General features: G+C 40.5%; 1 protein-coding gene across 2 annotated transcripts in view; it reads right to left on the bottom strand.

Moving 5' to 3' along the window:
- Positions 1-3,601: 3,601 nt before the first annotated feature.
- The window catches only part of plekhm2 (pleckstrin homology domain containing, family M (with RUN domain) member 2), a 38,183-nt gene continuing 15,879 nt past the window's right edge, over positions 3,602-25,905 (bottom strand). The window contains exons 5-20 of one of the 2 annotated variants that reach the window (XM_030138293.1): positions 23,767-23,854; positions 23,499-23,673; positions 21,827-21,886; positions 18,101-18,371; positions 14,936-15,736; positions 14,776-14,845; positions 11,680-11,770; positions 11,370-11,434; positions 10,692-10,780; positions 8,840-8,972; positions 8,570-8,760; positions 8,330-8,395; positions 7,581-7,740; positions 6,884-7,063; positions 5,647-5,763; positions 3,602-3,810 (exon numbers count right to left, since the gene is read on the bottom strand). In XM_030138293.1, coding sequence (XP_029994153.1) covers positions 3,673-3,810; positions 5,647-5,763; positions 6,884-7,063; positions 7,581-7,740; positions 8,330-8,395; positions 8,570-8,760; positions 8,840-8,972; positions 10,692-10,780; positions 11,370-11,434; positions 11,680-11,770; positions 14,776-14,845; positions 14,936-15,736; positions 18,101-18,371; positions 21,827-21,886; positions 23,499-23,673; positions 23,767-23,854 — 2,695 coding nt within the window. In that variant the 3' untranslated portion in view covers positions 3,602-3,672. The remainder of the gene's footprint in view (positions 3,811-5,646; positions 5,764-6,883; positions 7,064-7,580; positions 7,741-8,329; positions 8,396-8,569; positions 8,761-8,839; positions 8,973-10,691; positions 10,781-11,369; positions 11,435-11,679; positions 11,771-14,775; positions 14,846-14,935; positions 15,737-18,100; positions 18,372-21,826; positions 21,887-23,498; positions 23,674-23,766; positions 23,855-25,905) is intronic. The other variant, XM_030138294.1, reaches the window with a different exon arrangement.

Below are 25,905 nucleotides of genomic sequence, written 5' to 3' on the forward strand. Positions count from 1 at the left end.
GAGAACGAGCATTCTAGATTCAAAACACAGATTTATGTTCCTGTTTATGGAATGACTTCTACTGACTTCTACCAGAAGAAAGAAACTAATGAGCACATTTTGGATTGAATGGAAAAACTGACGCACTTCTGTTTTTATGACATTTAGTAAATATTGATAAAGTTTTGTGCAGATGTCCAACGGAAAAGCGACTAGTGAAAATGCAGATAAAAAAGCACAGGCAGAAGAAAGTCACATAACGGTGCAGGTGATAGATGTACACATGGGCAGATGGAATGAGGATGTGAAGATGAAGTCCAACACTAAGGCTCCGTTCAGATGCAGGTAAATGTGGCCCAAATCCGATTTTTTTGTCCATATGTGACCTGTATCAGATTTGTTACAGACAATTTGAACAGCACTAATCCAATTTTTTTCAAATCTGACCCAGACCACTTTCATATGTGGTCCTAAATCCGATACGTATCTGATATTTTTCAATTTTACTTCAGTCTGAACAGCCAGGTCGCATTTATCCGACCTTTACGTCATTGAAATGCAAACATCACAATTCTGCGTCCCAGGAGTGATACTTCTGTAAACACAGTGTGTGTCTACGTGGTCATGTATTCCATCAGGACCTCTTTAGTGCATGAGGGTCACTTCAGGGTCACATTCAGTTCAGACTCAAAACTGATAGAAGTCGCATTTAATGTGGAATATGAACCAATGCACAAAAAAATCGGATTTCACCCAAAAATCTGAAGGAGCCTCAATCAGTGTTCACAGGGACATGAACGCCCACAGACGATGCCACGCCCACCGATGTGGACCCCTGCGTTGTAACCGTTCCACCGTCCGCCTTCAGCACCAACACCGTCTGACTGAAAAAGGAGGGGGTTCGTTGAATTCTGCACAGGGGCGTGAACGGCCTGAGCAGCAGAAAGTAGAACTGAGGCAGGAAGTGGGCGTGTCCACAGAGGCATCCTGGGCACTCGTATTCCACCGTCCTCAGTTTCCTGTTCCTGGTAAAAGGTGCAATATGTCCACATGTGCTCAGGACTTTACATGACGTTGGTGTCAGAGCTACATTTACATGCACAAAATATTCCAGTATTTGGCCTTAAATTCTGCTATAAAACAGTTTCCACTATTTTCCTTAAAGCTGTGATTTTGTATTATTACAACGTTTGGAAACAAGAGCTTTAAGTTCAACCATTAACTATTAACTACAAACCAACTTGACTGTTTGTGCATCAGCAGCGTCTGAACTCAAACAAACCGAGTTTAGGAGAAGTTTACGTTGGTGAGGAAACTGATGAAATATAACCTGGGACAGAAACCAGACGGACAAACGTGGCTTTAAAAGGGGGATGAAAAATCTGATTATTGAAGAGGTTCAACATTCTGTCCTAGTTTTATAATTTATACATCTTATATTATTAAAGGGAAGTGGACTCTGTGTGTGTGTGTGTGTCTTGGGTATCACACTAAATCCATACAGAGCTGACTGCTGCAGTTTGTCATACTTCTGTAGTTTTGGTCATTGAACAGACTAGTGAAAACAGTAAGTTGATAGGACCAATATTTTGGAAGATATTAGTCATTTTACAATCACGTTGCTATACTCATGACAGATAACAGGAAACACAGTACCACACTGCATGATGGGAAATGAAGTTAAAAACAGGAACAACACATTTACTAACTCCAGTCCCTAGATATCGGTATTAATATATTAACTGTCCTTTAAATTTTAAAGATTGATTTACCAAACAGTTTTTATGTCAGTACTTATAAAATATAGACTTACATCTTGTCCCTAAAGTCAGCTCTGCATCATCCAGCTGTTGATCCAGTATATTCTTGCGTTTGTTCTGTGTAAAAACCCTTCAGTTCAGTGGTGGGTTCTAATCTCATGTCCACTCCATCCTTTCCTTTCACCTCCTTCTTAAGGAGCTCAGCCAGTGCAGTACTTGTTTCTATCCAAAAAACCTTGTCATATACTTTGTCATAATACTCAAAAATAACCGTGTCTGTCCTTCTGATGAGAAACATGTGACTGTGCATCACAACTGGTTATCCAAAGTCCGACTGGTCCACGTACTGGTCATGCATTAGAAACACTGAAAAAAACACCCAATAGTCCACATCCTACATGTCACAACAGTCCCTTCAGAGTAGGGATGCACAATAACTGTGGGTGCCGATAATTATCGGGCAGATATCTTAAAAATGATGTCATTCAGATAATTCAGATAATTAAACATTTCACTGATAAATACAGCCCATAATAATAATATAAATTACTTAAATTTGGTAAATTTCACCAATACAGTACAAGTTGTCGCCTTGGCAACTGCCATAAAAACTAAGAAGAGGAAGATCCAGTGGTTGTTTTGTCTGTTTTGTTCAGACAGCAGCAGAAGAAGAAGAGGGACATTCAAAAACGCTGAACGTCCAAACAGCTGATCGTAGCTTAATGGCCCAGAACAGTGATCACTCAGCACCTAAGCAGACGTGGACATCTGTAGCCACGCCCACTTTCACCTCTGCAAAAATCCCACCCACAACCCCAGTTTAATGGATGCTGTTCTCGTTCAGCCTTGTCCTCTCCATATGGATACATAATAGAGAAAAAGCTGAACGGAGCTGAATGTGGGAAAACAGCGGTCAATCATCACCAAATTCTGTCTGTGACATAAATAGTCTGAACTGAAAACCCTCAGTCTATTGTCCATTTCAAGCAGACAGAGGCTTGAGGTTCTGTAGAAGCCTTTACTGGACTATTAACGGAGTTTAACATTGACTGGAAAGAAGACGAAAAGAACTGGAAGAATGGGAACTATTGGGGTTTGGGATCAGTATCAGTTACGAGAAGTAGGAAGTTATTGGTTATCGGTATCGGTTGTAAAAATAATAATCATAATGGATTGGATTTATATAGCGCTTTTCTAGACACCCAAAGCGCTTTACATTATTGACCCATTATTCATTCGCTCTCACATTCACACTCCGGTGGTGGTAAACTACATTTACAATTATGGTGCATCCCTACTTCAGAGAAAGGCTGGATTTAAATATCCAAATGTTCTACACTGTTTGACGACCCCCATTCCATTCAGCTCAGTATCATATTCAGAATATTAGTGCATGTAAATGTAAATGCTCATTAGAACCCATTCACATAAAACAGGAGTTCATACATAGAACAGATTTGACATGTTACATGTTGCACCTTTTACTGTAGTGTCTCATCCTCAGTTTGTCTAAAGGTCAAACGTTGGGGTGAGAAGTGGGAGGTGCTTCCTGTTCTTTTTTTTTTTATTTGCAGAGTTTTATCCACTAGGTTGAGGCCACGGTTTCTGATCCTGTATTTCTGGAGGACTTCTTCTAAATAGTGCATTAAAAACCTCCATCACCAGGACTGAGCAGCGTCCATGTGGGTCCCTTTTGGACCGTCTCATGTCAGACCATACCGTGTGCAGCTGGTTCTGCTGGACAGTTCCTCAGGAGAAACGACTGAGAAAGACTCAGACTTTCATGTAACATCAGCCTGGTTTCACCTCACATCCAACCATCCAGAGTTCCATCATCTGTCCGTCCATGTCCTCCTTCCACCACGCCCATGTTCCTGTGGCGGTGCCTCGTGGTTGCGGTCAGCTGGGTGGTCTGGATGGTGTGGGTGGTCCATCAGCACCAGGGCTCCCTCTGGGCTCTGCCTCGGGCCAGACTGTCGGACCTCTGCCAGGCGCTCTTCATCAGGGCCAAGGCCTCGCCACAGCGCTTCTGCACCGACGGGTCCCACATGTCTCTGTGAGGAAGGTCCACCTATCAACAAACAGGGAGCACATGGATGAGGACTGACCAGGACCAGGACATGAGGACGGTCCAGATGCTAAACTGGGTCAAAATGACCCTGTCAGGTTATTTTATTGTAATATCTGTGTAATGAAAAGTTATTTCATATTCTTCTAAAACATGTTACTGACATAATACCATTTACATTTTAAAGTTATCTATTATGGATTTTATGAAATTGTAGTTTTTCTTTTACTACCCCAGGCTTCCATATTTGGGTCAAAATTACCCGCATTCATTTAGAATAGAATTACATCTGAACCTTTGATTCATTCAACAGTAAAACCAAAGGAAGGATTCACTCATTAAATGGATGTTGACATTGTTCTATTGCTGTTATATACTAAATATTATATAGTATACACTACCAGTCAAAACTTTTAGAACATCCCAATTTTTCCAGTTTTGTCTTGAAATTCAAGCAGTTCAAGTCCAATGAACAGCTTGAAATGGTACAAAGGTAGGTAAGCGGTGAATTGCAGAGGTAAAAAAAGGCAAGGTTAAACAAAACTGTAAAATAATGTACATTTCAGAATTATACAAAAAGGCGAACAAAAAATGGGTTAACAACTTAAAGCAGTTCTGCAGCAATGGAGGTTGATCAAGCTCGAAAGTTGGTGCTACCAATTCCTCCAGGTGTCTCAACGTTTGTGAATTCCTTCCAACCCCCTGTGTCTGCAGAAAAGTAGTGTTGGTACCATACCGTTGTGAGCATTATTTGAACAGTATTGTACTGCAAAAAGTAGTGTTACTATAAAAATGGAAAAGAGGAGAAGGCAATTAATGATAGAAGAGAGACAGACCACCATAACACTTAAAAATGTATGTCTGTCCTACAGAGAAATGTCCAAGAAAGTCCAGGTGTCAGTAAGTCCAGTTTCCTTCACCACCCAAAGGCACTCAGAAACTGGACTGGGAAATGCTGACAGAAAGAGGTCTGGCAGAGCCAAAGCCACAAACAGAATCAGAAGACAAGTTTCTGACAGTCAACAGCTAGAGCGAGAGGAGACTGACAGGACAACAGCTGAAAGCACAGTGAAGATAGTGGTCGTAGTAAGCAAGTGTCAGTTTACACTGTGAACAGAAGACTTCCAGTTGCAGGTTTGATCAGTCCATAACACCTTCTTCCAGTCTTCAGTAGTCCACTGGCAGTGTTTCATGGCCCAGCCAAACCTCTTTTTCTTATTCTGAAGTCTCAGCAATGGCTTTCTTTCTGCAACTCGACCCATCAAACCTGCACCTGGTAACACACTACTTTCTTCAGTCCAACACTGTTCAAATAATGCTCCCAACGGTATGGTACCAAAGTGTGTTCCAACACTACTTTTATGCAGACACAGGGGGTTGGAAGGAATTCACAAACGTTGGGACACCTGGAGGAATTGGTAGCACCAACTTTCGAGGCTTGATCAACCTCCATTGCTGCAGAACTGCTTTAAGTTGTTAACCCATTTCTTGTTCACCTTTTTGTATAATTCTGAAATGTACATTATTTTTCAGTTTTGTTTAACCTTACCTTTTTTTTTTAACGTCTGGCAGTTCACCGCTTACCTTTGTATGTACCTGTGTATGTACTTTGCTTTTCAAATTTTCAAAACATTAAAAAAATGATTTTAAAAATGTTAAAAATTTATATTTTCAAACATGAAATCATTCTTTTGTTGACCTAAATATAATACAAATGATTATTTGTAACATGACAAAATAACATGTGTCTTGAAAACCCACTGATTTGACCTGGGCTCACTTGGACCCGTTTATGTTGGAGTGGAGGGTCCAGACCCATTTGTGCCCCCTGTCATGTACCTGGTAAATGTCCTTCCAGGTGCGGTCTAAGGCCTGCAGCAGATGATCTCTGTCTTCACAGCCACTGAAATACAAAACCCAAGGAGGGAGGAACTGGGCCCGATCTGCTGCAAACTCCTACAGCAGAACCAGAACCACACAGTGATGCTTCAGAACAGGGGGTGTGATTAGCATGGACACACCTGAAGACACCACCTGAAACTTTCAACCACCTGAACCTTTAAACCACAGTCCATTTATTTTCCATCTGAATTATTTCAATGTAAGACAAAACCATAGATCAGAAAACAGCAAAGACAACATTCAGAATAACCACTTCAGATTTCCACCTTTATTTTTGCTCTTATTTGGTTTGTCCAGTCAGTTTTAGTGGTACAGAAATATGACCTGTACTATGGGATGTGCTTAGTTTGTCTCATTGGTCTTCTGTTTTATGAAATTATTCCTGACATACTCTGGTTTGTGTTGGTTTCTTTTACATATTTGCTCATTTATTTAAATGCTTGTTGTTTGTGCTGTGTTCTGTGTTCAGACAGTTGGTTTTTGAGCTTTTAGCTGATGTTCTTCTGGTTCCACGGATGTAAAGAATGTGTATATTGCTAAAAGCATCTCATAGCATTACCATGGCAACACAGATGGAACTGTGGTTTCCCCCAGTACCTGTTTATGCAATATGAACATTTCTACAGAAAAAAAAAAAAAACGACACAAATGAACTAAAAAGACTCATAGGCTTTGAAGAAACAACAGTTTTAACATCCAGTACTTAGCATGAGCTGAAAACATCTGTGATCAGCTGTGCATAGAACAACTGAAAGTCTTCAATCTGTAGTCTTCCCTTTTACTTTATTTGTAATTGATTATTATGTTTTATTGATTATGTTTTAATTGTAAATGTGTGTTTTTAACTTGTCTCTTCCGTTCCACTTCCAAGGTAAATCTGTTATTAAAAACTGTTTTCTTTTGCATTACGTGCATATATACATATATGCATCTTTCATCAGGTTTTCATAATTATTTTCTTTCAAACTGAATTTATTCTGTTTTAAAAACCATTAAGACAGAATTTTTAGGTGGTTTTTGGAGCTGGAACGAATTAATTATATTTCAATTCATTTCAATGGGGAAAATGTATTTGTAAAAGGATCAAATTGCAAAATGAACTCAGACATGTAATGAATTAAGCTCGTATTTTGAGGTTCTGCTGTATCCGTTCAACATAAACAGGTTGACTCACAATGACACAGTATTCCTTATCGGCCTCCAGACTGACGGCTGTGATGTCACAGATATCAGCGCTGCCCAGCGAGCGGAAAAAACTCGTCTGACAATCCTGATGGCAAGTCAGCAGCTTTTTGTCAGTCACCACAAGGCAGCATGGGATACATGGGGTGGGGGCCACACCCTGGGGGATAACCTGGAAGAAATGCAAAGGAAGGTCACAGTTGAGGCCAGTGTTAACCACACAGATCATATGGAGGATGAAGTGAGTGTAAGTCATTAAAAAAATCAGTGGGATTTTCCTTTTAGGGTTCCTACAGGTTTCTACAAGTTCAACCTAAGACTTTTTAAGACAAATTAGAACAGAATTTAATGCCTATTTCACAGCCATACTGGCAAAAATTCAGAACTCATAGAACTTTAAAAAATGTATTTATTTACTCCAACAACCTGATTCCCACTGTTCTGAGTCATTTCTCACCGAGGGCTGCAGAGTCAGAGATAACTGGATCTATTTTCCGTATAAATTGTCAGGTTGAAACTGAGTCAACTGGACATTTAACAGACACACTTAAACACAATACAGCAAATACGTTTATGGCCACAGAACTGAAGACCTATCAGATCAAATTTAATGTTTTAAACACTTTTTTAAAGGTATTAAAGGCAGATTTGTAAATTCAACACCCCACGGGAACCCGGTCCTTCTTTACCCCCTTGGACACAGACTGGCAGAGCAGCTGCATCCAGTCAGCCATGTCCTGCTCATTGTCGGCGCTGAGCTCCAGCGGGGGGCGCTCCGTCAGGATGACTTGGAAGGCATGAGGACGCTCGGTGCTGTTGGAGCGACGGCAGCCTCCACAGTGTTCTCCTCTGATAAACAAAGAGCATGGAAATACATACTGTAGCTCACAGGAAGGTCAGGGACGACATTAACGACAACTGCAGCCTGCTTTGGAGAGTCATTTGAACTAACACTACGTTCAGATGCAGGTAAATGTGTCCTAAATCTGATTTTGTGTCCATATGTGACCTGTATCTGATCTGTTAAAGACAGTCTGAACAGCACTAATCTGACCCAGACCACTTTCATATGTGGTCCTAAATCTGATACATATCTGATATTTTCCAATGTGACTTCAGTCTGAACGGCCAGGTCACATTTATCTGACCTTTATGTTATTGAAATGCAACAAACATCCCAGGAGAAGGAGCGGAGGGAAACCATATTTCCTTCCGTAAACAGTGTGTGTCTGCGTGGTCACGTATTCCATCAGAACCTCTTTTGTGCATGTGGGTCACTTCAGGGTCACATTCAGTTCAGACTCAAAACTGATAGAAGTCGCGTTTAATGTGGAATATGAACCAACACATAAAAAAAATCGGATTTCACCCAAAACTCTGAATTATGCATTAAGACCTGCTGTGTGAACGTAGTCTAATATAGACTGAAGACATTTACCCCATTGTGACTGACAGCAGAGGAGTCACATCAGTTCTCTCTGCGTACAGGTACAGAATCCCATTGCTGCAGTGAAACAAGAAAACCATTAGCATCAGCAACAGGCTTGTGCATCTGCAGTAACATACATACTCACTTACAGGGACAGAAGCCTGGGTATTAATGTTAAAATCACAACTATCACTGATTTCTGCCATGGATCTGACCACAAATTTCCTAGATAAATCCTTCTACACGTGCCTGAGGATGAGGTAGCAGCCCTTCCACAGCTCCTTTCCCAAATAGGTGGTACCGGCCCGGTACTGCAGAAGCCCCTCCTTGGTACTAGAAGACCCTCCAGAGCTTGGCGTGTCACCCTGTGGGGACAGAGTCATGTCCATGGGATCCTCCCAGTGGACCAGTGAGTACAGCTGGATACAAGCCTCAGACACCTGGAGGAAAGAAAAGCACTGGTGGTGACCCAGGCCCAGGAGGGCCCCAACATCTGCCCCGCCCTCTGCACTTCTGTACCTCACACTGACATTCCTGGGACACAAACTTGGTTAGAGCCAGTTTCTCCATGGTGGCATCGGTCAGGACAGACGGGTAGGGGGGCTCACGGCAGCCCTTCACCATGGCCGACTTGAGGACAGACAGGAACCAACTAAAAAAAAAAAAAAACAAATGAGATGAGAAACACAGTCTCAGACTGAAGCTACATGGACATACTGAGGTTAGAACCTGAGCCCAACTCCATGTGTGGGTTTGAGGTTTGTAACCTCTGTCTCAGCTCTTTTTGTTCTATGACCCTTTTTGCAGTTGCACTGATTATAAAGCCAACAGAGCAGAGTCACTGTCAAACAACACCATTAAAGACTCATTGATCTGTGTCTTTTCAACACGCGACATAAACAAGTTGGAAAATATATAGAAATAAATGATGAATGCATTAAAAAAACCAAAGTGGCCGAGTTCATCCCATGACTTTGGATTGTAATTGTAATTGTAAATCTAAAATTTAACAGCAAAGGGTCAGAAATTGTTTATGAGTGATAAATAAATTTGACCAAAACAGTTTGAAAATGAGCTGAAATTAGACCTTTTTTTTTTTTTACTAAACAAACTGATCATTTTCATTTGTATGTTCGTTAGTTCATGCTTATTACTGCCTGTGTGTCATGTAAATGTTCCTTTACCATTCCGTCCAGTCCAGAATGGCCACAGTCATCACATTATTGTACTTTTCCACTGCCAGCACCAGCTCAACTGGACTTTATTTATTCTATACCAGTGGATAAAAGTTGTGGATACCAGTACTTTTTTTGGTCATGATTTGAAGTGAGTTGAGATGATGCCAAAGGTGACATTTCACTGACACTGTGTGAAGACACTGAACAAACCTGCCCTTTTACAACAGTCCAGCTACTATTCTCTACCTTCGTGTTCTATATTACATTTATTTGTAAATTATTAACCATCTCATCAGACATAAAACCTCGTTGCTGTGACAAACAGCCACAAGCAGAGAATGAGCAGCAAGTTTTTAAAATCCTCCAGCGTGTGTCATGCTCAGATGGATATCACAGTAGTTTGACCGACAGCGTCTCCATCTGTTGTGGAAAACCAAGGACCTGCTCATCATTAGTTTTACAATCAACATACAAATAAAAACAGCTCACTGACATATGTTTCAGACTGTAAATTCTGCTAATAATGCTGCCTTCAGATGCTATCGGGAAGATGATCCTCTCCATTTGTGAATTCAAAATTATGTTTGAGTTGTGTTCAAGTGCTTTTGTTGACCTGATAAAATAAAATAAAAAATAGTTTTGGACGTGTTCATTCATCTGATACAACAGTTTTTTGCAAATTGTGTGTACTATAAATGTGCAAAAGAATGTTAATAAAAGCATTGTTTATCATTGACCATGAACCCCTTGCCACTCTCTGCCATGTTGAAAAGGTCAAAGGTTATTTTCATTTCGTGGATCTAATTTTTTTCCCAGTACTCCAGTGGAAAATACAATGTGAAGGGGCATTCATTTGCAATTTTTGAGTTTGTAACTAGTATTTACAATGATTTCCATAATATATGAAAACAGGATATGGCATCTGTTTGTAGAAAAGTAGCTTGTAAACCCATGAACCTGCTAACCTACATTTCACGATGACATCTGAGCTGAGTTTGAACTTGTGTGGTTTGTTGTGTTTTAGCTATTTGTTAAACCCAGAAACTGCAGGATATTCCATTTCAAATCTAACACATAATGTTATAAACCTGAGTTCCATGAACGTTTGCTTCACGTTCAGTGTTCTATGAAAAAGGTGAATATTTCTGGTTATTCATCTTCATGAAGCTGATTCTGAAACCTCTAACACTCACAGAGTCAGTGAGGAATCAGCCGTGTCCAACAGGAACTTCCTTCTCCTGTTGGTACAAACCACTGTCACCGTCTGCTGGTTGAGGCCCACCTGAAAGAAAACCGCATTAAAACAACCAGTGAGCATTGGAAAAGCAGGAGAATCAGATCATCTCTCTTGGCGGAGGTCTGCGCTCTCCGAGTGCTTTTCTTGTTAATATTGATGTTTCTGTGTCCGATCCTCATGAACAGGACATCTGACAGCTGGAGACATGATGTGTCCACATATTTATGTCCATATAGTATAGAAACATCAATATTTCACTATAGTTTAATGGTAGATTTTTCTCATGGATTAAAAAAAAATATATAAATTCAGTCCAAACCATCTGAGTCATTTTGGAAACGAAGATAATAATTTAAACCAAACAAACCAATGCAGTGATATTTATCCCATAATATAAAACTATATTCTGACATTAGTCCTTATTGTTTTGAATCCCAGACCCCTGTTAGAAAAGAAACACCTGGATTCAACGGGTCCACAGACTGTGGTCCATTTGTGTCTGAGTTAGACAGTTACAGTATGTGTTTGTTTGTTAGTTTTTGACAGGAGGTAATTTCCAAACAAAACTTTTAATTCATACGTGACTGTATATTATCAAAAAGTGACATGACAAATCCAAACTGGTCCATCTTACTGAAAGGTAGTCCAGTTCATTGTAAGAAACGGCGTCCTCTACGGTGTAGGGCTTCTCTGCTGCACCTTCAGAGGGAAGTAGAGCACATTTCAATATGACGATTAGTCAGTGATCAGTGGAGCAGGGGATCAAACCAGCCCCGTTCTACTGGTGACCCCCACTCCAACTCCATTCAATACATTTTCCTACAGAGCCTTGACTAGATCTGGTCCCACTAGAAAGCTGTGTTTATACATGAACAGGTACATGTGGTAGTTTATGTTCTTCAGCTCAAATCAAACCAATATGTACCAGTTTGGCAGATGTGTACCTTTTCTGAGCAGGTAGATGTAACAGTCAGTCAGCAGCAAGTAGAGGGGCTGCAGGTCCCCCTCCATATGACCTGTACTCATCCTCACCATCTGGAGACACCAGGAAAACATGGACAGGTAAATACAAAGTGATGACATAAGCACACAGTGATGACATAAACGCACAGTGATGACATAAACACACAGTGATGACATAAACATACAGTGATGACATAAACACACAGTGATGACATAAACACACAATGATGACATAAACACACAGTGATGACATAAACACACAGCTGAGGCCATTTTCATCAGCTGGTAGCCATAGTTTAGTTTAGTTTTAGCGATGCACCGTAATTGTTTTTTTTTTTTTTTTTTTTTTTTTTACAACCGATACCGATAACCAATAACTTCCTGCTTCTCATAACTGATACCGATCCCAAACCCCAATATTTCCCATTTTTCCAGTTCTTTTCTTCTTTCCAGTCAGTGTTAAACTCTGTTAATAGTCCAATAAAGGCTTCTACAGAACCTAAAGCCTCTGTCTGCTTCAAATGGACAATAGACCAAGGATTTTCAGTTCTATTTATGCCACAGACAGAATTTGGAGATGATCGACTGCTGTTTTCACACATTCAGCTCTGTTCTGCTTTTTCTCTATAATGTGTCCCTATGGAGAGGAAAAGGCTGAACGAGGACAACAGCCATTAAACTGGGATTGGGATTTAGCAGAGGTGAAAGTGGGCGTGGCTACAGATGTCCACACCTACTTTGGTGCTGATTGATCACTGTTCTGGGGCATTAAGCTACGATCAGCTGTTTGGACGTTCAGTGTTTTTGAATGTCCCTCTTCCTCTCCTGCTGTCAGACCAAAACAGACAAAACAACCACTGGATCTGGATCTGGGTCTGGATCTTCCTCTTGGTCTGGATCTTCCTCTTGGTCTGGATCTTCCTCTGGGTCTGGATCTTCCTCTTGGTCCTACAGCTGTACCAGAGTAAAGAACTGAAAACCCTTTGACTGACAAACAGTGGACTGATCCACACCTCTGCTTCTTCTTCTTCTTGGTTTTCATGGCAGTTGGCAAAGCAACAATGTGCACTGTGTACTGGTGAAATGCACCAAATCTAAGCAATTTAGTTTTATTATTATGGGCTGTATTTATCAGTGAAAACTTTAATTATCAACATTATCTGAATGACATCATTTTTTTACAATACTGGACTGATAATCATTAGTTATTATGTTATTATTAGTTATAGTGCATCCCTATTTAGTTTAGTTTTTTAAAAATCTGCATTTTATTCTTGTTCTTTACCTCCGCCAGCAGGTATTGTGATCACTTTGCTTTGTGTGTTTGTTTGTTAGCAAGATAACTCAAAAACTTATGGACAGATTTTCATAAAATTTTCAGGAAATGTTGATACTGGCACAAGGAACAAATGATTAAATTTTGGTGGTGATCGGGGGGATGGGGGTGGGCGGGTAACTGTCTTGGTGGAGGTCTGCGCTCTCCGAGTGCTTTTTTTTTTTGTTCTATTTGACATTAAACAACACTGCACCCTCATCTAACTTCTCTTTTCAGATGCTGACTGCTGCAGGCTGTGTAATAGCGTGGTTAAACTTACAACATTTGCCCTGTAACAGCCTCTGGATTGCTTGTTCGATGTCAAAACTAGCATTTGCCAAACAAAGTCAAACAGCTGGCTTTTGTGGCTTTGAGTCATGTGAAAACAGATCATTTATCAAGTCAACAAAGTGAAATGTTCAACTACAAAAGCCTGTTGAGAGACAAAATGAGACAGAGAGGGGTGAGACACTGGACCGTTTGTCCTGCCAAGTCACCAAAAGCTGGAATGTCTGGAAACATTTGCATAGTGATAGTGCAGAAAAAAAATACACAGACTATTGAAATTTTACAGTGAAATATTGGAGCCACACCAAGGTCTGAAGAAATCTGATATTTTTTAAAAAATTCATAAGAATAAGGACAAAATGTCTTGACAAAAGCGTTAAGTCATAAGAATATAATTGTAATTTTATGTCTATGAAATTTCTCAATAAAACAATGACCTTAATGGATCAAAGACCTGTTGTCTTGTCTTATCAAAGTCTAACTGCTGAACTCAGACTGATATGCTTGTTTCAACTTGAAATTTTGACAGCTCAGAAAAGAATATAACTTTAATCTCAGAAAATTACAAGTTTTGGCTTATTTTTCATGTTATATGTAATCTTTTTCTATAGTTTTTCATATGGGGCTAGGAAGCTGTCCAAATATTTGTGTGCATCATACAGATATGTGTGTATATAAGTCTATAGTTGTGCAAAAACAAAATAAGTGTAAACTTTTGAATGACTTCAGTCGTACATTAAATGTATTGTGTGTATTTTATCAGAATATGAATGAGTAAGTTTAGACCAGAATTACAAACAGGAAATACAACTGTACGATTGTTCTTTCTCCATCACAAATACGAATTCACCAACGTGACTCTACTGTCGTAAATCCATCCCCACTTCACAGACATTATTTCTGGAGCAGAGGATCCATGGATTCACAGACTGACCATGAGTTCAGGTTCCAGATCAGGTCCAGATCAGGCAGGATCACTGTCCAAGATGGATGACCAAGTCAGAGAATGAAACCAGGTCCAATCCAGCCATTAGTCCAATGTTCTGTTCAACTGTAGACGGAACCTGAACTCATGGTCAGTCTGTGAATCCATGGATCCTCTGCTCCAGAAATAATGTCTGTGAAGTGGGGATGGATTTACAACAGTAGTCACGTTGGTGAATTCGTATTCATGATGGAGAAAGAACAATTGTAAAGTTGTATTTCCTGTTTGTAATTCTGGTGCAAACTTATTCATTCATATTCTGATAAAATACACACAATACATTTAATGAACAACTGAACTCATTCAACAGTTTACACATATTTATTTTTTGTACAACTATAGACTAATATGAACACAGATCTGTTTTGTGCACATGAATATTTTGACACCTACCTAACCCCATAATTTTCTTCATTTTTAACAACTTTTTGGGGACTTAAGCAGCTGCTGCAGTGTGATGAATAAAGGAAGAACAGTGTGAGCCTTCACCTTATAGAGCTGTTCCTCATTTTCTCTGAACACATGAATCATGAGCAGAAGCAAGTGATTGTTGTCCACTCTGAAACATGAACAATAATAGAAGAAAACATCACACACACATTAGACAACTTTATAACGCCATCAGATTGAGGATTTACTAAGGTCTTACTTAAACTCTGCTGGATGAGAAACCTCTGACGGACTGAGGCTCTGCTGTGACGGTTGTGTTTCCTCCTCCTTCTCCGTGTCCTCTACTTCTTGTACATCCTCCTCCTTCTCCTCTTCTGTCATGTTGGGCTCTTGTCTTTCTGTTGTTTTTGCCTGTCCTTCATCTTCATGGCTACTTGAAAAAGTCTGTGACTGGCTATGCTCTGTAGAGTCATTGCTGCCACGACTGTAGGGAGCAGAGTCTGGACCGTTGGTGGCAGAGCAGCATGTGTCTTTAGACCCAGGACAGGTCTGTGGGTGGGCGGGGCTGGCGTCCAGAGGGCGGGGAGGCGTCTCTCTTGGTTCGGGGTCAGGTGGTTCCCCTGCTGAGTCCTCCCGAAAGGGCCGCTGTGACGGCGGCTCTGCTCCACGCTCGCAGCCTTCATCATTTGTATCCTCCTCCTCCTCCTCTTCCAGGTGCTCCCAGGTTTCGTCTTTATCCAGAGCCCCATTGAGGCGGTCCATGACATCACGGAGGGGCTGGCCCACGCCGTCCATGGAAGTGTCACTCATCTGTGGCAGACGCAGCACATCTCCTACACTCTCCTCATCTCCTTCATGTGCGATAGCGGGTCCTGCCGTGCTCCTCCTCCTCCTCCTCTGCTCCTCACCATCCAGCTGCAGTGAATGTGCCTCCTCCGACGCCTGGAGGCTCATGTCCAGCTCCATGTTCTCAGATGAGACTGAGTTATGGATGCTGCTGCTGGAGTCAGTGGAGCCTTTTCCTCGCCGCTTCTTGGCTGGCTTCCGTCTTCTGGCCATCCTGAAAAAGTGGTTAGAAAAATTATGGCTGTGTGATTTGCGTTTTTTTTTTCTAAGTGGCTATTGCCACAGTACTGTGGGACTAAAATTCTCATTTGATACTCATTTCATATTCCCACAGAGCCAGTCAGCGCCCTCGTTACATCATGTGTAGACTGGTAACCTGTCACCCTGCTTAATAAGTATCACACATGCCACCTATCCGGGTACAGGGAAAGGACAGGGGACCAGTTACCCAGGCTACGTCCACACCACAACGCTCCTGCTATTTTTCTTTTGTGGATTCTCAAAGTTTGTCATCCATACATGTATCTTTTCAAGAAATATCTGCATCCAGGTGGAAACTGGAAAACTAGGTTCAAATGGTATAATATGTATGCCGCACCTATATGTGGCGCTGTACACAAACACAGACAGAGCCTATGGCAGGATACACTCAAACCACAGAAGAATGCACTGAGCATGTGCAGGAGGTTCCGTCTGGGGTTTTCGTCTTCTGGTCACATGGTACTATGTCGTCATGGTTTCCATTCAGTGGTGTTGGTCCTATCCATACGCCAACACCAGGGGGGCGGAGCTGGGACATGTTTACACTCTGGGACCCATTCTACAAAAACACTGTTTCAGGGACCAACAACGCTGGAGTCATGTGACCAAAGGACCAAACCATAGGAAACTGTAGTGGATTGACATAATGTGGTTGTGATGTGTATGGGGGGATATACTCCATATATGAGCACAGTACTGTGGACACAAGAGGACAATGAGGGTTTTTTTTTTGCGAGGGAGACCTGGTCAGGGTAGCAGCCATACAAAGTCCAAACAAGATAAAACACATACATGATACACAATGAACAATAAATCACAATAACAACTATTCAACCATAATGGCATCAAGAAAAACAGTGACATTCCTCCTTCACTGTATTTATCCATGATAAAAGTGTCATGAATGCAGTGAAGGAGGAATATCCTGGAACAGTGTCCATGATTGGCTCTGGGGAAACAACATGTCCTTACTGCTGATTGGAACAGGACAAATGAGAACTTCAGATTGGCTCTGTGGAAACAGACACACCCATGTTTGGTGCCACAGTACTGTGGTAGTAGCCTTTTTTTTTTTTTTTTTAATAAATCAACATAAGTAACTTCCTATTAAGATACTGTGACATATCACACTATAGGTAAATAGGTCATCAACACTGTGAATACCCTCTATGTTTACATTTGTGAGGCACTTTTTATAAGTGAACCACAGAAGCCACATTTGAAAACCTTCAACCTACAGGTCACCCCAGAATTTCCTTATCATTGACTATCTGCCCCTGCCCCCCCCCCCCCCCCCCCCCCCCCCCCCCCCCCCCCCCAAAGTTGAGAACTATGGGTGTACGTCAAAGTTTTTGCACATACAGATGGACAGATGGACAGACAGACAGACAACAAACTGATGACAATACCCTGCGGCAAGGGCCGAGGGTAAAAATGGGAGAGTAGTAAACAAGGTATGTGATAGCGTCAATAAAAAAACATCCATAAACTATTAACAGTTTCTTAATTTAATTTTGGTGCATTTTTAGTGGATGGCATATTACATTATTTGATATCATCATTTGCACATTGTCATGGTCTTGTGTTGGTTTATGACCCAAAGGAGAGTAAATAAAAGTGCATCAAGCATCAGCCCAGGCTAAACTCTTTTAACTGGATGCTACAGGCACAGTTTGGTGAAAAAAATCATTGGTTTATATAAATATTATGGATCATTTCAAGATGTTAAAATACATTTATCCTAAAAATGGTCAATAATGTAAAGTGCTTTGAGTGACCAAAAAAGCACTATAGAAATCTAATCCATTATTATTATTACCTCCGCCAAGGAGGTTATGTTTTTGCCGGCATTGGTTTGTCTGTCTGTCTGTGTGCAAGATAACTCCAAAAAGTTATGGACGGATTTGGATGAAAATTTCAAGAAATGCTGATACTGGCACAAGGAACAAATTACTAAATTTTGGTGGTGATTGGGGGTGGGGGGGGTTACTGATCTGCCTTGGTGGAATTCTGCGCTTTACGAGTGCTTGTGTAGTTATTATTATCATTATTATTATTATCATTATTATTATTATTATTAAAAAAGACTATACTTCAATTTTCATTTCCAGTGGTTACACTGTACACCACTCTGCTCAAGGTCATTAAATAAAAATACCACCACACACGACCTTTAATATAGGTGGTTTTCTAGCCTGCGTCACACTTTTCATACTATAACCATATCTGTGTGATAAAAGTAGCTGTTCTTTTACATACAAACTCCTTTTGTCTTGTTGTTGTTGCTTGGTCTGTGTGATAAGCGTATACTCTGTACCTAATGACCTCCAGCTCGTTGCCGTTGGTCTCCGTCTCGTCTCCAGTGATGACGGCGTTGTGGCGGCCAGCAACATGAACCGGCGTGACGTCGGCTGAGGTGTTGGTGGTGTTGGTGTCCGAGTCCTCATTGAAGGGGTTGTGTCTGTGAGGGGAAAGGTGAGCTCCTGCTTTGACCGCTCCGGCAGACACCACCACTACATCGCTGATGACCGTCTGTGGGTCCGAACCGCTGGACCGGGGGCAGCTGGCCTGGTCAGTCAGGTCCCCCTCTAACCATGAACACACGGACCACAAGTTACACCGAGGCTCACGCCGCCACGGGGCTGAAGAAGTACACTATGTTTAATGAAATATGTCACCAGGAAGTTTTATTTTACTGGATACGTTTAAGAAAATGGCCTTTTGTTGTTTTGTTGTCCGTTTTAAGGTGTAAAACAGACCAGAAAGGACAATTTCATTACAACTTAGTGTAACTTCTTCATCAGTGTTGCACACAGATGCATGTTAGAGGCTGCAGGCTGTTCTTTGGAGTTCTCAGAAAGGGTCAGAAAAGCAAACAACACAGCGCATAAAACATCAAGTAAGTAGACAGGAAGCAGCTTTCTTCACAGTGGCACAGGCCTAAACTCAGAAACAAGTCAATGATTCAATTCTCTGAAATTAACACAGGCTTTTATCTTCAGGAAAAAACTTCTGCACTTGTTAAAGGGTTTGTTCAGATGATCTGAGACGGGCGACCATGGGAGGAAAGACATTTGGCCTCATTGTCCAGTTGTTTTGTTACAGTTTTCATCATAAGCAGACCTATTTATCTGATGGAAGCAGATCTGCACTCAGAAAAATGCACTGCTCTGTTCAACACTGAATCATTTGTGTGTCTGAGCCCTTATGCAAGCAAAGACAACAGCCTTGGAAGCAAAATGCACCATTTTACTTTTCATTAGCTTTTAAGTGGTATTAGGAAAATATTTATGTGGGTCACAAAATGAGCTGTCGACCAGGAGGAAACGCATCAGCAGCAGCTTCTATAAGCAGAGCAGTGGTGGATCTAGAAACTTTTCCATGGGGTGGCAGGAGGTCTAGGCAGGGTGCCATGGTGTACATGGAATCCACACATATGTATAAACGGAGTCAATAACAATTTTAATCTATGCATTGAATTGTTATGCAATAGAGTAACATTTGCTTCATCTTTAGTTTTATCATAATTGCAGATTAAATAAGATACATGTAAAGGTGTACATATGGAACCTCATAACAAAGGCTTTTAGTGAAAACATGTTATTTTATTGAGTAACATGTTCTGTCACTACACTGGAATCTATATGGAAAATAAAACTATACGGTGTGGTCCAGATGAAAGAAGGCTGGATCCTCTGCCTCCTTCCATCCCTCTGTCCATCCCTCTGTCCATCTGCCTCCCTCCATCCCTCTGTCCATCTGACAACTTCCATCCGTCTGTCCATCTGCCTCCTTCCATCCCTCTGTCTATCCCTCTTTCCATCTGCCTCCTTCCATCCCGCTTTCCATCCCTGTGTCAATCTGCCTCCTTCCATCCTTCTATCCATCTGTCTCCTTCCATCCCTCTGTCCATCCCTCTGTCCATCTGCCTCCTTCCGTCCCTCTGTCCTTCCCTCTGTCCATCTGCCTCCTTCCATCCCTCTTTCCATCCCTGTGTCCATCTGCCTCCTTCCATCCCTCTGTCCATCCCTGTGTCCATCTGCCTCCTTCCATCCCTCTGTCCATCCCTGTGTCCATCTGCCTCCTTCCATCCCTCTGTCCATCCCTGTGTCCATCTGCCTCCTTCCATCCCTCTGTCCATCCCTGTGTCCATCTGCCTCCTTCCATCCCTGTGTCCATCTGCCTCCTTCCATCCCTCTGTCCATCCCTGTGTCCATCTGCCTCCTTCCATCCCTCTGTCCATCCCTGTGTCATTCTGCCTCCTTCCGTCCCTCTGTCCATTACTCTGTCCATCTGCCTCCTCAGCATCTGCTTCTGTCCCTCTGTCAGACACCAACACTTCCTCTTGTTCATCCCTCCATCTGACATCATCTTTTACCTCTTCTTCACTTCCTTCCTGGTCTGTTCCTCTTCACCTCTGACCCTCCTGGTTTCTCTATCATTCTTTCTTCTCCTTCATTTCTATCTGTCTCTTCCTCCTCCTCATTCCTCAATTTTTTCCCAAAACTTACTTTGTGGCCCGCAAGTGTCAAAATATGAAAATTTCAGATTTCAAATCCTTTTCTTCTAATCTGTGAGTTTGATGCTGTTGCCCCCCCACCCCCCACCCCCCACCCATTGTAGAACCTTGACCCCCTGTAGATCTGCCCCTGAAAAGGAGGCTTCCTTGAATGTCATAAAGCATTGCACCTCATCTGAACCTAGACCAGTGCCACACATCACACAGAAAAGAGGATATACACACAACCCAGACACACACACACACACACACACACACACACACACACAGACACACAACACAGACAGACAGACAGACACAGACACACAGAGACAGACAGACAAACACAGAGACAGTGCACTGGAGACAGACTGGACAAGTATGACACATCAGAGATGGACAAGTACGACACATCAGAGATGGACTTCGCTGTGCGTTAGTGTCACTTCCCAGATCAGCAACACATGCAGAACAAAACACATAGTAGTTCCAGGTTTCCTCCCAACACTGATCTCACCAGTGGACCACACACCTATAGACACATGTGCATATGTCTCTTCATTTTTACAGTGAAGTTAGAAAATGAAAAATAAAGGAGGCACATCCGTTGTCATATAACTAATACAACTGATTATTCCAGGCTATTAATTGCCAGCACCTTATTGTAAATTTTCCTAGAAAATCATCAATCACTATCGCTGTAAGACAACTTAATGAACCTAGATTTCATCATTGAACTTGATATTTTAGTTCTTTGTAAAAATAAATAAATAAACAACGCTACATGGGCTGTAATTCAGTTTCATAAAACAGGATAAATGTAAACAGTTAATATGTTTTTGTGGTATTACAGAGAACTGTAACTGCAGACTTTACCAATATTATTATTATAAAAATGTTTAATTTACTTAAATTAAAATAAAAACCAATTTTTAAAACTACAGAAACTAAATAACTTACAATGAACCATAAAATGAACTAAAACCAAACAGAACTGCAGGAAAAATCAGCTTTGTTATCTTTTCCCAATTTGATTTAGACTGTGCTGTACCACATTAAATACAATGGCTTTTATTAAAAGATAGTGGAAGGTTTTAGAGGAGAATCATATGTCATGTCTAGTATCATTTCATCCTCCATTTTCACCTTCTACAAATCAAGGATTTCCTCGTAATAAAACCATTGGAAAATTAAATCTGAAACTATACAAAAACTAAATTAAAACTAGTTGGCTCCTTAAAATAGTAATTCTAATAACACCAATCAAATGGATTAAAGGAAGAAAAGAAAAAAGAAAAAAGAAAAACTGTAAGATGTTTATATTTTCTCTCCATCTAGAAGCTCTTTCCTCTCTGTCCTTTTCTAATCTCCCACAATCAGCAGTTTTTTGCAGAAGCTGGTGGCATTTGGCAAACACTACTGATATCTCTAAATATGGGGTGGAACACCCAGCATGCACTGAGCACAAAGAGTGGGATGGCCATGCGTGAAAGGAGGATGATAGAGCGGGAGGGAGGGGAGGGGAGGGCTTGACCAATGTCCCACCTTCCCAGTCTGCACTCGGCACTGACTGCAACACGGGGAAGATGTCACCAAAATCATAATCTAAAAAAGGAGGAATAACATCGGATATTACAGAGAGATGGAGAGGAGAGTGAGAGAAAGGCACAGACACAAAAAATAACAGGACATGTGGTATCAATGAAACAAAACTGATGGGAAAAACAGAACTAATGGAACTAAAACCAGGGGAACAGACGTGGTGGTGTGTGGACAGACCATGGACTGAGCGCTGGCGTCCCCCCAAGAGGAACCCTGTGGAACCAGTGGAATCAGTGCAGACCTTCTGAATTCTATCCATCTCATAAAAACACTAGTACGTGTCAGAATCTGACCTACCTCCAGTTCACCATGAAACTTGACATCATTAAATGAAGCTGTGAAAAGTATGTGACTGAGTATGTGCACTGCAGTGGAACCAAAACAACTCCTGTATAAATAATCACACTAGCATAAATAGGTGTCTACATTCATCACTTTTCAACACACATGAAACACAGAACTATGATAGTGTAAGTAGGGCCACTGTGCTTCCTGATGCACAAGGTCAGTTTTTTTTTTAGTACCGAGTTTTGTCACAGAATAAAACTCTCCTCCCCAGACCCTTAAGATATAAGAAGAATAAAATGATAATAAAATAATAATATAATAATCTTTTGGATAATTTGGATATGAATGACCCTGACTGAGGAAGTTATTAATCTTAGCCTAAAATTCTCAAAATTTGCACTGGAATACCATTTTATTTCAGATGATATTGATAATTATTGCTATTGTTTAATGAACTATTTTTCAGTAGAGACAGGAATAAAAACGGTTTAATTAAACCACTTTGTTACACAGGTTAAAAGCATGTGACACATATATATCATAACATAACATAATAGTTAGTTATCATTATTTATTATTACTACTACTTAGTGTTACTACTCTGTTATTTGTTGTTTTTACTAGTACTTTTCAATGTGCAGTTGCCTGTTTTTTTCACAACTGTTTTTTATAGTTTTGTTTTATAATTATTGTATTACTATTTTCATATAATATTTCTTCAGTACTTTCAGCATTGTGCTGCTATTGGAACCCTAATTTCACGAGAGCTCCGCCCGAGGGATAAGATAAGATAAGATAAGATAAGATAAGATAAGATAAGATAAGATAAGATAAGATAAGATAAGATAAGCTTTATTGATCCCTTAAGGGGGAAATCCAAATGTACAGCAGAACAAGACAATATGCATCACATACAATAGAAAAATAAAAAAGATTTTAAAAATGTGTTAAAGTGACTAAAAATGACAAAAAATAGCTATAATAATGATAAAGTAGCAAGTGAGCAGTAGGTGACTTTCAATAAAGTTCTATCTAATCTCATCTTATCTAAAAAACAGTCAATAATGTTCCAACATATTTTCTATGCATTTTTTTTTTCATTAAAATTTTTAATTAAAGGCTGAATAAAAAAAAAAAATGCTCAAAAAAGGTTTTCCTCACTTGAGCTGGTCTTTCAATTCTTATTTTCCCAGAGTTAATTCACTTCTGGCCCCTGGACACAGAAATACATCTATCAAAGGTATACATTTCCATCATATTGCCCTGAGTGTTGACTTTCCTAAATGAGCCAAAAACATGTCACAGAAGCGAAAAAAGCAGTTCCTACCTTCACTGGAAGGGGCGATGGCGCTGTCATCCCACTCCAGGTTGGTGGAGGTGAGCGAGGTGAAGGAGTGCAGGGATAAGCTGTCTGAACTGGGCAGCCTCTCCTCAAAGTCCAGGAGGTTCTGGGGCTTGTAGTACTCTGGCATGTAGGGGGCCACGTCCAGGTAGGGAACGTCCTGGAACATGAAGACCCGAAAGGAACATCATCGTGACACACTCTGACTGTTCAAACCCATGTTTGTATTAATGTGGGGGTGAGTCGTGCTGACCAGCTCCAGATCGAACCGGATGAACTCCAGGCCTGACACCAGCGTGAGGAACAGAGTCAGATGGTCATGACTGCAGACCAGGGCATTCCTAAACAAACAACAAATTCGCTTAGCGCATCAGATGACAAACTGCAGAGAAACCAGAGCAAATAAATTTTAAAGGTTCTGTTTTAACATTACTCAACAATAGAACATAAATGTTGTCACCACACACTCAGTCTCCTCATATCGTAACGGTCTAACTCAGACACAAATGGACTAAAGTCTCTGGACCTGTTGAATCCAGGTGTTTCTTTTCTAACAGGGTTGTGGGATACAAACAATAATGACTAATGTCAGAATATAGTTTTATATTATGGGATAGATATCCTATTGATTATTAATATTGATGTTTCTGTGTCTGATCCTCATGAACAGGACATCTGACAGCTGGAGACATGATGTGTCAACATATTTATGTCCATAGAGTTTAGAAACATCAACATTTCATTAAAGTTTAATGGTAGATTTTTCTTCCTCAGTCAGATGTGATGAAAGTTGATGGTTAGATGTAGAAGAATTATTATTTATAGTCAGAGCAGGAAAAATATTGGAGAAATCTAGAAGTAAAGACAAGGCAAATGTATTCGTACAACACCACTCATACACAAGGCAATTCAAAGTGCTTTACAAAGGCATAGAAAAACATACAATTACATACGACAATAGCAGAATAAAACATTAAACAAAAGGAAAGTGCAAAAAAGACGCTCCACTCCGGTGGAAACCACCACCCCTGGGGTTACCTGCCTCGTCATGAGCACAGTTCACTACTTACACCCCCGAGGACTCAAAGAATCCCAGAAACTCAACTAGTTGTTAACAGCTTCTCTGTGAACAGCGGGGTAACCCTGCTGTCCTGGGTCTGAAAAACTGAAATGAAGTCCAAACCATCTGTCAGTCATTTAGGAAACAAAGACAACAATTTAACTCAAACGAACCAATGCACTGATATTTATCCCATAATATAAAACTGTATTCTGACATTAGTCCTTATTGTTTTGGACGTGATCCCCTGTTAGAAAAGAAACACCTGGATTCAACGGGTCCACAGACTTTAGTCCATTTGTGTCTGAGTTAGACAGTTATGATATGAGGAGAATGATATAGTGCGGCTACGATTAGTCAACTTAGTCGACGTAATTGACCATGAAAATTAGTAAACGGCAATGTTTTTGACTTATCGAAAAATCAGTCGAAAGATTAATCCTTAGAAAATTAGTCATAAGTGGTAGGACTATAACAGTATGTTAAAAATTACACTTATATAAATAGATAATACTAATATAATTACATTTACTATAAAATGTCCAATAAGGCAATTTGGAAAAGAGAATCAAAAAATATATTTGAGCGTGTGCACGGATATGAAATGACTGTGTCCCTGTTGTGTCCTCATTACTGATTAGTCTTACGTAAGTGTCTTCATCTCTTATGGTCTTTGTATATCCTGTGATATGATTGTTCTTTGTATCAAGAGGATGATATTCTCATCAGAACCAGAATCCTTTATTGATCCCACAGGGAAATTATTCTGTGTTACAGTTGCTTCTGTGTGTGAAGTGTTATTGTGATCATGTGTCTGATGAAAGCAGACAGTGGAGGACATAGAACCTTTTGGGTTTAAAAGTTTCTGTGTGAACAGTCAGTACAGATCTGTGCTCACACCCTGACTGTCCTTTGTTACTGTGTGAGCTCTGATCTGTGTACAAATAAGGTCCTAAAATAAAAAACAAAAAATAGGACCAAGGCTCCTGTAGTCCAACAGCATATTTAAAGACATTAACTGACTTTCATTTGACCTTTCAAGGTCAAAGGTCATGGCACCAAATGAAAGCCCATATGTTCAACTGTTTTGAAGTTAAAGCACTTTGAAATATGTCCCATTATAAACCAATGGGGATCTGTCCAATTTCAAACATGCATAAAAAAAAAAAAAATTCAAAAATCAACATTTCTCACTTCTTTGTACAAACTCAGTAGACCTGACCCCAAGGAACCTCTGCTATGGATTTCAATTGATTGTGGCTGACAGTTTTGGAGAAGAAGTTTCTTGAAAAATTGTTTACAGACGGACGGATGACCACTGATACCAATAGT

Source organism: Sphaeramia orbicularis, chromosome 7, assembly GCF_902148855.1.
Source record: "Sphaeramia orbicularis chromosome 7, fSphaOr1.1, whole genome shotgun sequence".
Lineage (NCBI taxonomy): Eukaryota > Metazoa > Chordata > Actinopteri > Kurtiformes > Apogonidae > Sphaeramia > Sphaeramia orbicularis.